Source organism: Stenella coeruleoalba (genome assembly GCF_951394435.1).
Source record: "Stenella coeruleoalba genome assembly, chromosome: 2".
NCBI classification, from domain to species: domain Eukaryota; kingdom Metazoa; phylum Chordata; class Mammalia; order Artiodactyla; family Delphinidae; genus Stenella; species Stenella coeruleoalba.
In genome coordinates, this window is record NC_137147.1 from 142,958,391 (window position 1) to 142,970,142 (window position 11,752).

Genomic DNA, 11,752 nt, shown 5'->3' on the forward strand with positions numbered 1-11,752 from the left:
CATTTAATATGGCCCCCATGCATAATAGGAAGTGCTAACTAATGTTCCTAAGCACAAGAGGCTGTACCTTATATGGAAAATAGGTATATTACATGAAAGGATGCCCAACATCGTTAATTATCAGAGAAATGTAAATTAAAACCACAATGAGATATCACCTCACACCTCTCAGAATGGCTATCATGAAAAAGACCACAAATTACAAATGTTGGTGAAAATGTGGAAAAAAGGGAACCCTCATACACTGCTGGTGGGAGTGTTAACTTGGTATCATCACTGTGGAAAACAGTATGGAGGGGCTTCCCTGGTGGTGCAGTGGTTAAGAATCCACCTGCCAGTGCAGGGGGCATGGGTTCGAGCCCTGGTCCAGGAAGATCCCACATGCCGCGGAGCAACTAAGCCTGTGCACTACAACTACTGAGCCTGTGCTCTAGAGCCTGCAAGCCACAACTACTGAGCCTGCAAGCCACAACTACTAAAGCCCGCGTGCCTAGAGCCCATGCTCTGCAATGACAAGCCACCGCAATGAGAAGCCTGTGCACTGCAACGAAGAGTAGCCCCAGGTCACCACAACTAGAGAAGGCCTGCACACAGCAACAAAGACTCAACACAGCCAAAAATAAATAAAATAAAATAAATAAATTAAAAAAGAAAACAGTATGGAGGTTTCTCAAAAAACTAAAAGTAGAACTACCATATGACCCAGCAATTCCACTCCTGGGTATATATCCAAAAAAAAATGAAAACACTAACTTGAAAAGATACATATACCCAATGTTCATATCAACATTATTTACAATTGCCAAGATATGGAAGCAACCTAAGTGTCCATCAACAGATAAATGGATAAAGATGTGGTATATATACACAATGGAATACTATTCAGTCATAAAAAGAATGAAAAATTGCTATTTGCAACAACATGGATGGACTTGAAGGGTATTATGCTAAGTGAAATAAGTCAGACAGAGAAAAACAAATACTGTATGATATCACTTATATGTGAAATCTAAAAAATGAACCAGTGGATATAACAAAATAGAAACAGACTCACAGATATATAGAGAATAAAAGATAGGGGTAGGGGATTAAGAGGTACAAACTATTATGTATAAAATAAATAAGTTACAGGGATACATTGTACAACACAGGGAATAGAGTCAATATTTTATAATAACTATATGTGGAATGTAAACTTTAAAAATTGTGAATCACCAGGAATTCCCAGTCCAATGGTCAGGACTCCATACTTCCACTGCAGGGGGCATGAGTTCAATCCCTGGTGGGGGAATTAAGATCCTGCAAGCCCCCCCAAAATAAATAAAAATAAAAAAATAAAATAAAAATTGTGAATCACTATGTTGTACACCTATAACATATAATATTGTACATCAACTATAATTCAATAAAAATAATAATAATAAAAATTAATAAATAATAATAATAAAAAAGAAAGGTATATTAGATAAGCTTTCTTCAGGCATGAGTTACAGTGCTATTGACTTTGACTTCAATGTTGATGATCAACAATATATATTAAATAAAGTGTCTTTAAACAGAAACACACATAAAATAAGGTTATGTTTTGATTGGCTGATGGAAATGTGATCAGAGGCTCCCACAAACCTAACCCTGTATTTCCCCTAGAAACAATGTTCTGTATACACCACGGCTTTAAAAAGAAATGAGCGGGCTTCCCTAGTGGCGCAGTGGTTAAGAATCCACCTGCCATTGCAGGGGACACGGGTTCAAGCCCTGGTCTGGGAAAATCCCACATGCTGCGGAGCAACTAAGCCCGTGCGCCACAACTGCTGAGCCCGTGCTCTAGAGTCCGCAAGCCACAACTACTGAAGCCCGTGCACCTAGAGCCTGTGCTCTACAGCAAGGGAAGCCACTGCAATGAGAAGTTCGTGCACCGCAGTGAAGAGTAGCCCCTGCTCCCTGCAACTAAAGAAAGCCCACGCACACCAACGAAGACCCAACGCAGCCAAAGATAAATAAATTAATTAAATAAATTTATTAAAAAAAAAAAGAAATGAGCTGCGTGATATCCCACCAAATGAGGGAATAATAATTTATTTAATCTGTCTCTTACTGCTAAAAAATCAGGTCAGTTCATATTTTCAATATTATAAATAACATTATACAGAACATACATTTTTTGTGTGCATTTCTGATTACTTTGTTAGATATTTAAGTCATATTAATAAGTCAGAAGTATATGAACATTTCCACAGTTCTTGATACATGCTGCCAAACTGCCCCCAGAAAGCTTAAACCAATTTACATTGCCACCAGTAGTGTATAGGAGGTTCCTGTTTTAATACAACTTCATCATCACTGTATCTGTTTTTAAAATCTTTGAGAGACTTCCCTGGCAGTCCAGTGGTTAAAACTCCAAGCTTCCACTGCAGGGGGCGCAGGTTCAATCCCTGGTCCAGGAACTAAAACCCCGCATGCTGCATGGCATGGCCAAAAAAATTTTTAAAAATAAAATCTTTGACAATTTGATATGCCATATCTCAGGGATTTAATGTGTATTAATTTGATTACTAGTAAAGTGACCAACCAACCTTGTTTGCCCAGGACTTAGGGGAAATCTCAGAATCCAGGACTTTTCAGTGCTAAAACCAGGAGAGTTCAGGCAATTAGGGTGACAAACTGGACTCCTTAAGTACTAGTAAGGATAAACATTTTTAATGTTTATTGGTCATTTGTGTTTTTTCTTTTGCTTGTGATAGTCTTTGCTCATTTTATTCCAATTAATAAAAGGCTTAAGACTATTTTTTTTAAGTTCACATTATTTTAGAAACCCTTTTCCATGTTTTATTGCAATGGTCATCACTCAGAACTTTTTGATCACTACTCTTCCATCTTAGCATAATTAACTATTCCCTTCTGCTGGGAAATTTAGCTTGTCAAATTGCCCTGAATAAAAATATTTCTGCTTACCTCACAGGGCTATTTTTAGAGCCAAGAGAGAATATGAAAGAGCTCTAAATGCTAAATAATGATGATGATGATGGGTAGTGAATGGCCTAAAATAGGAACGCTCTTAAAACAGCTAGAATTGTGCATTCTTTTAGTACAAAGCCACAAAAAATGTTGAAATTGAAGTCCTGGTGTATTTTATTAAATATTTTCTATCACGTCTATCTATCTATCTATAATCTCTAAGCGAAGAAGTCCTTTTTTTAAAAAATAAATTTATTTATTTTATTTATTTATTTTTGGCTGCAGCGGATCTTTGTTGCTGCACGCGGGCTTTCTCTAGTTGCAGTGAGTGGGGGCTACTCTTTGTTGTGGTGCGAGGGCTTCTCATTGCGGTGGCTTCTCTTGTTGTGGAACACAGGCTTTAGGCACGTGGGCTTCAGTAGCTGTGGCACACGGGCTCAGTAGTCGTGGCTCGCAGGCTCTAGAGTGCAGACTCAGTAGTTCTGGCGCACGGGCTTAGTCGCTCTGTGGCATGTGGGATCTTCCTGGACCAGGGCTCTAACCCGTGTTCCCTGCATTAGCAGGTGGATTCTTTTTTTTTTTTCTTTTAGAAGATGTAGGGGGTAGGAGTTTATTAATTAATTAATTTATTTTTGCTGTGTTGGGTCTTCGTTTATGTGCGAGGGCTTTCTCTAGTTGTGGCAAGCGGGGGCCACCCTTCATCGCAGTGCGCAGGCCACTCACTATTGCGGCCTCTCTTGTTGCGGAGCACAGGCTCCAGACGCGCAGGCTCAGTAGTTGTGGCTCACGGGCCTAGCTGCTCCACGGCATGTGGGATCCTCCCAGACCAGGGCTTGAACCCGTGTCCCCTGCATTAGCAGGCAGATTCTCAACCACTGCGCCACCAGGGAAGCCCCAGCAGGTGGATTCTTAACCACTGTGCCACCAGGGAAGCCCGAAGATGTCCTTTTAATACTTATTTAATCAGGTTGTCAAAAAATATCTACCATATAGAAAGTAATATGTGATCATTATCACTCTCTAAAATTCATGCATTTGTTGAAAAGTTGCCATTCTAGACCAATTTATACCCTTCGCTCTGAAATGTATCAGTTGTTTGCTCTTCTCCATATAGCCAGAAAAGCCTCATTTTCTAAGCACTCACCTTGGCCAAATCAAAAGGTGTTTTGACCTCTATGGTTGTATCAGGTTCAGTAAATGCAGGAACTTCCTGTCTGTTTCTCCCTTTCCGCCTACTCCTCTTTAGCTGGTCTCCTGACCTCTGCCCATCTAAAATTTCTTTAAAGAAGAAGAAGATAATAAATAAATAAATATATATATATGTACATAGATTGGAAATAGTAGGATTCATTGGTGAATTAATAGCTAATAAAAAGAAGGCAATGCTTAATACTTAGAGTCAATATAAGAAGTCAGGCAGGTTTTTAATTATCTTTTCCTCTCAAATCAGAATTAAATTTAAACCATCATTTTCAAGATTGTAGTCAATAATAAAGACTACTGGCTAAAATTAAGACGTTAAATTAAAGGGAATTCCCTGGCAGTCCAGTGGTTAGGACTCCACGTTTTCACTGCCAAGGGCCTGGATTCAATTCCTGGTGCAGGAACCAAGATCCCGCAAGCCGTGCGGCATACCCAGAAAAAAAAAAAAGTTAAATTAAAATCTGATATTTTAGACTGTATAATAATAATGACTTATTTAGTTTGGTGCTCATCTTTTGTACTGTTTAACTTAATAGTTACTTCTAAACGCTATTCATACTAAAACTGGTCAACATTTACTTACATTCATGTACACACATAACTAAAGTTTTTCTTTAATCTATGTATAAATTTTTCAAGTTATTCTGAAGCCACATTTGTATCTATAAACAAGTATTTTTGTGATATTTTCTAAGTTGAAAAAGTCTGAACTAAAACAATACTCATTACAGATCAAGTAGAACTGAACTAAAAACATGTATACATATGATTCTGCTTAAGTTAGTTGTGAGGAAATATGGGTGACAGAACATACCAGGTCCTATAAACCAGCTAATTTATCAATATTTCAACCTTTACTTTAATTTACTTAAGTTAATTACATTAACTTAACTTACCATCTTTTTTGAAGGACTGCTGCAGAGCATCAGAAATCAGCTCCTGATCATTCTTTTGCCATTTAGTTACAAGCTCTTCTATGAATTGACCTTTTCTGCCCTCATTTCCCTGAAGAAGGTCAGTAACATATTCTCGTAACTCTTCAGCACTCTCAATTGACAAAACATACCTCAAGAAGCAAAGAAATAAGTTGTTAAAACAGGGCTAGCTTATACTATGTTTTTCAATAATCGTAACAGAGATCAAGGTAGTAAAAAACATTCATTAATCCATTACACTGTTTATTTTGAGCCAAGTTCTAGGTTAGATGCTAGGGATATAAATTTGATTAGAACAAAGACTCTGACCTCAAGTAGTTCATAATATAACCTTCATATAATCTTGTATTTCTAGAATCAAATCAGTGTTTTGAAGATAGGTTTGTGGAGCTGTCCTTAACATAGGAATACTTTCTAACCCAAATGGGAAAAGAATGAAAAAGAACAGATAGGGCTTTCCTGGTGGTGCAGTGGTTGAGGGTCCGCCTGCCGGTGCAGGGGACACGGGTGCGTGCCCCAGTCGGGGAAGATCCCACATGCCGCGGAGCGGCTGGGCCCGTGAGCCATGGCTGCTGAGCCTGCGCGTCCGGAGCCTGTGCTCCGCAACGGGAGAGGCCACAACAGTGAGAGGCCTGCATACCGCAAAAAAAAAAAAAAAAAAAGAATAGATACATGTACGTGTATAACTGAATCACTTTGCTGTACACCTGAAACTAACACAACATTGTTAATCAACTACACTCCAATATAAAATAAAATTTTTTTAAAAATTTACAGTGTACTAAATAAGTGTTTGTTTTACTATTTTTTAAATTTATTCTGACAGCAGGAGAGTTTTTAATATTTTGACACACATTTTTGAAGGTCATGGAATAATAAAAAATTTCCCCATTTTTTTATTAAGACCATTTTATTAAGATTTTTAAATTGTAGATTGCATGGTCATTTTTACAGTTCCATACTACTGTGCAAAGCAAAGACTACTTATGTCTTGATTGAGGGATGGTTACAAGGCTATATATACTTGTCAAAACTCATCAAATTTTACATTTAAAACAAGTGACTTGAATAAAAATTACATCTCAAAAATAACTGTTATAAAAAAAAAGAATACTTTCCATAACCACACATCTGCAGTCATTATATTTTCCTAGGAACAATACAAATTACTTCATCTTTATACTGCAAAACCTAAAATTTCTTTTTTGCTAAAAATATGAATATATACTATAAGCTAACCAGTTACTAATTTAACGTTCTTAAAAATTATAAATCAAGATTAGCATCACATCAGAATGAGCAGATCTATTTTAAGAAAATGGTATGAAGCGTTCCTAAAAGTGAAATGGGGTGGGAGTACAAGTCAGTACAACTTTTCTATAAATCAATCAGCCAATATATTTAAAGTGCCTTAAAAAGAATCCAATAATTCCATTTACAGAACTCTCTAAGAAATAAGAGACACAGGAAAGTTTATGCAGAAAAATTAACTACATCATTATTTGAGTTAGTGAAAAACTGGAAACTATTTTAAACATTCATCAATGAAAGGGGCAAATGAATTCAAGTTTTTGGACTTTACAAAATATAATATGCGACCACAAAAAGTAAAATTTTTGAATAATTATTATTTTTAAAAAATCACTGACTTGTTTATTTTACTTTATTATTATTATTATTTTTGGCCATACCATGCAGCTGTGGGATCTTAGTTCCCCAATCAGGGATTGAACCCGCACCCTTGGCAGTGAAAGCACGGAGTCCTAACCAATGGACTGCCAGGGAATTCAGCAATTCAGTAATTTCTCAGTAATTATTATTACTTGAGAAAACACTCTCATATAAAGTGAAATAGTAGGACACACTGTACAGCATATGATCCCAATTGCTATAAAAGGAATGTATATATCCATACACTTATGTGGTTGAGAATCTGCCTGCCAATGCAGGGGACACGGGTTTGAGCCCTGGTCTGGGAAGATCCCACATGCCGCGGAGCAACTAGGCCCATGAGCCACAACTACTGAGCCTGCGCATCTGGAGCTTGGGCTCTGCAACAAGGGAGGCCGCGACAGTGAGAGGCCCGCGCACCGCGATGAAGAGTGGCCCCCACTCACTGCAACTAGAGAAAGCCCACGTACAGAAACGAAGACCCAACACAGCCAAAAATAAACAAATAAATAAAATTTAAAAACATTAAAAAAAAAGATTAATTGGCATCAAGAACTCACAGAGCTGCAAGGAACCTCAAGGATCATTTAACTCTGGAGTATTCAAACCACTAGGGAATTATTTAAAGAGTTTCAGAAACAATTGAATAAATATCATTTAACTATTTAAAAAAGTATAATAAGTAACAACATATATTCAAATGTGTTATATACCAAATCTTAACAAAATAGATTCATCCAAAACATGAACTAATGCAGATTGTGGAACAAAGTTTATTTTGCTAACTCTGTGCATAGACCTTAAGGTCTCATAAATGTATCACTGATTAGGAAGGTAGCAGCTCTGTGCTGTCTTTTTAAAAAATTCAGGCTGCTCATGTCAAATTGTTCTAGCTAGCACACTAGTATAGTACACCTGGGTAATTCTCAATGAATATCAGGCAAGGCAAGGCACAGCAAATTTACACAGCCAACGCTTTCATTGTGCCATCATAGCCTGTTGTGCAATAACTAGTGAAAACCTAATAAGTGTTTCCAATAGCGTTATATTATAGGTAGCTTTAGGGCTTATTTTAAGTTTTGAATAATTCTTGTCTAACTTATATTTATAAATATTTTTAAATGCAAGCAGGTGTACAGCCGTACTTATTGCTTCAACTTTAAAACAGAAATTTCTGATCACTCCTCTTTTAAGGGTGTGGATAAGTTTAACTGAGGAAAATCTAAGACTGCACAATGAGCTATTAAACCACAATCTATGAGACTTAGGAATTTTCCTAATACTGTGTAAGCAACAAAATACAACTGGATTCTGAGACTGAGAAGATTGCAACTATTCATACTCCATTGTTGATTCATCAAAAAGAGACCTCAATCTTTTTTTTTTTTTAAACTGATTGACTTTTTTCTGTTTGGTATATTACAAAGCTTCATTATTTCATTTGACAGCATTCCACTGCTTTAAAAAATGCCTGCAAACTACTTAACCTGATCTTGCCTTCAAACAAGGGTAAAGCCAAGCCATACAATTTGGCTGGGTTTTTTTTAAAAAATATTTTTTGTCAATTTTTCAAAATTGATGTATAAGGCTTCCCTGGTGGCGCAGTGGTTGGGAGTCCGCCTGCCGATGCAGGGGACTGCGGGTTCGTGCCGTGGTCCGGGAGGATGGCTGGGCCCGTGAGCCATGGCCGCAGGGCCTGTGCTCAGCGGCGGGAGAGGCCGCAGCGGTGAGGCCCGCGTACCACAAAAAAAAAAAAAAAAAGCAAGTGCTTAAAATTGATGTATAGTTGATTTACAATATTGTGTTAGTTTCAGGTGTACAGCAAAGTGATTCAGTTACATTTTTTTCCAGATTCTTTTCCACTGTAGGTTATTACAAGATATTTAACGTAGTTCCCTGTGCTATACAGTAAATCTTTGCTGTTTAACTATTTTATATACAGTAGTGTGTATCTGTAAACTTCATACTCCTAATTTATCCCCCTCCCTTTCCCCTTTGGTACCCATAAGTTTGTTTCTATGTCTGTGAGTCTGTTTCTGTTTTGTAAATAAGATCATTTGTATTATTTTTTAGATTCCACATATAAGTGATATCATATAATATTTGCTTAACTGAGTTATTTTTGAGTCTATTCCAGTGTTCAAAATAATCCTTTAAAATTGGCTCTCTTAACTCTCTCCTTGTCAACAAGTCTATTTTCTCCCCAAATCAGAAATTCACCTTACTTCCTACAAAAGCCCTAGAACTGCAATTTAGGTTTCAGCAACAATGAACAAGGAACCAAATCAAGAAACACTTCCAGGTTCTTTAAGTCCAATTCTTGTAGAAGTTTTTCCCTCCTCCTGAACTCTGCACTGCCACCTACCCACCTTTTAGTTCTCAAGTTAAATTCATCCCTTGCAGTTAACCTTACGAGTTTCTCAAATCTTATAGTTCTTTTTCCTATGCTCCTCGATACACTGCACTTCCCCCACCTCCTCACTCATCAACCGTCTTTTTGTCCTGGCATGCAGTATCGCCAAAAAAAAAAAAAAAGTTAAATCAGTTGAAAGCAGATATTAAATCATGTCACCATTTCCACTTCATTACAATCATAACGCGTTATAAAAGATAATCTCTGCTAATTTTTCATTTTACACATGAGGAAACTAAGGTACAAAGATGGAAAATTAAGTTGCCTAAGGCTCCAAAACTGGTGAATGACCACAGAAAATAGAACCGGGACTCCCGAGTCAGGAGCTATTTTTTACACAGTACCACGCTACCCCCATTTAAATTTCAGGTCCTATTTGACACAACCCGGATCGGGCAAACTAAAATGTTCAGAGTAAGGAATTTCTGGAAAGACAATTTGGCTTGCCCCTTCTCTCCAAAATCTATAAGGAAACTGGTTCCTGGGACAGACTTACAGGTCTAATTATCAGGGATTTGGCCTTTTCCTGGGGGAAAAAAGGCCCCACCAGACGATTGTGGAGCATGACACCCTGTTCCAGAAGCTAAACTAGAAAGCCGGAGGTCAAAATTCGGCACTCATAGATACACCGCAGCCCTTTTATCACATTTCTTCACTCTCATCAACTTTTTAGCCCCCTCCGTTTCCCCGTTTGCTCAGCCAGTGCACATCCCAGAGCTCCTTCCCGCCTCTGACCCGAACCGGTCTTACTGTATTATCTCCTCACTGACATCCAGCCCGAAAGTCTTCCGCAACTGCTGAGTGCACCAGCCCACCAGCTGCTCCTGGGACAACGCCCCAGTCACCGCCATTTTCCCCAGCCGGAACCAGCTGGGGTGCAAAAGCTCGGTGTCCTGCGCCGGACTAGTCCCCTGCGCAACACCGACCTCGCTCGCGCAGGTTCCGTCAGCCTGCACTGCCCCGCTTGGTAGCACCGCCCACAGCACAGATCCCTCCCACCTGTGCCTCCTCCTGTTTCTGCCCGCTTCCTGATGTTGTCACTTGTACCAGAGCTCCATCTGCGAGTGGTTCCTCCGCGTCGTTAAATGTAGGACTCGAGAATTGGGAAATCTGCTAAGACAATACAAATACCTCTAAAAACTACAGTTTAGGAAAAAACAAAACAATACCCCGTAACCTGACGGTCCAGTTTTTAAACTGTTCCGGTTTTATGTAAAATATTTAAAACAGCACTTGAAGGCTAGAGTAAACGCTGTAAGGGTTTGCTCCGGTGGTTAGTGGTTTTATTAATACCCTTTGTAGTCTAATACCTGATTCACGCTCCTAAAACCTCTTTTTGCTTTTTTGAGCCAGGTCCTTTCCAGGAGGGCCAAGACAACTCTGCAAGCTCGAGGGAGAAAAAAAAAAAAAAAACTTTAATAAAAACAGGTGATGTGATTTGGCTTTGAAGACCTTCCATATAAATTCTCTGTGTTGATTTTTAAGAAATTAAAGGTACTTCAACTCAAGATGATGAGACTTAAGGGTCTTTTGCTACTTCTCTACTCCATTGGGACAACGGACTGGGGAAAATTTAGCCAGATTTTTCTGGAGAGCATAACATAACGTCTTCTGATATATTTCATGGATCAATGTGACTGGCTTTGTGTTACATGGATAGGCTCTTCATTTCCATTAGGCTATTTATACTAAATAATTACATCAATTGGATGTTGTTTCACCTTTTTATGTTAGTGTTTTCACCGACATAAATAATCAAAATCATATGTGTGTTGATTTACATTGAGTTTACATTATCTTTGTCATTAATTTGGAAAATATGTGGCTTTCCAGCTTAAAAAGACTGAATTTTCATAAATAGTGGGTACAAGCTTTGTTTCTTCATAGATGTCTGCTACATTTAATACTAATTATAACATATCCAAATCCTTTACCTGTTTTTATATCTGTTCTGTTCCCATAACTAAAATGATAACTTCTTGAAGATAAACTGACAAGCTTTTTGTACAATAAGACTTAGTATATCACACATTATGATGAAATTACTAGGTCCTCAAGAATAAGTGTTCTTTTTCATAAGGAATATGTTATTGATTGAAATCTCTAGTTTGTATGTATGTAATGTAATGCCATTTACCATATTACCATTTATTAAAATGAATTTATGCCTGAGCAAAGCAAGCACACCTATTTAATATGACTTAAAGATATTCTTTTGTATAAATTTAGGCAGAAATTTCATTTGTACATACTATAACTTTTCTTAATGCCTTAGGCCTTTAAAATTTTCAGGTTCACACCACACAACTATTTTAACTGTAAAGGAGAAGCACTTCTGCAAAGCAAACATTTAAATTAAGAACTTTTATTAGACATCACTGCTTTTTTCCTGAGTTTTTATTCTAATTTGCATCCTTCCTTATCATAATTGGCATTAAAAAGACAGACATACAAACACAGCTATAATATGTAGATTGCCCCTGTGTGCAAAGGTATATTTGCAATTCTTTCTAGCAATTTACTTGGCGTGTGGACTAAGAGAAAAGACCAGCAGATTCTCAACTCAGTTCTAATC

General features: G+C 37.7%; 1 protein-coding gene across 1 annotated transcript in view; it reads right to left on the reverse strand.

Annotated features, from left to right (window-relative positions):
* TRIP4 (thyroid hormone receptor interactor 4) overlaps positions 1-10,151 on the reverse strand; it is a 68,745-nt gene extending 58,594 nt beyond the window's left edge. The window contains exons 1-3 of the mRNA XM_079910385.1: positions 9,928-10,151; positions 5,055-5,224; positions 4,100-4,233 (exon numbers count right to left, since the gene is read on the reverse strand). Of these exons, the coding sequence (XP_079766511.1) occupies positions 4,100-4,233; positions 5,055-5,224; positions 9,928-10,028 (405 nt within the window). The 5' untranslated portion in view covers positions 10,029-10,151. The remainder of the gene's footprint in view (positions 1-4,099; positions 4,234-5,054; positions 5,225-9,927) is intronic.
* Between the last annotated feature and the right edge of the window lie 1,601 nt (positions 10,152-11,752).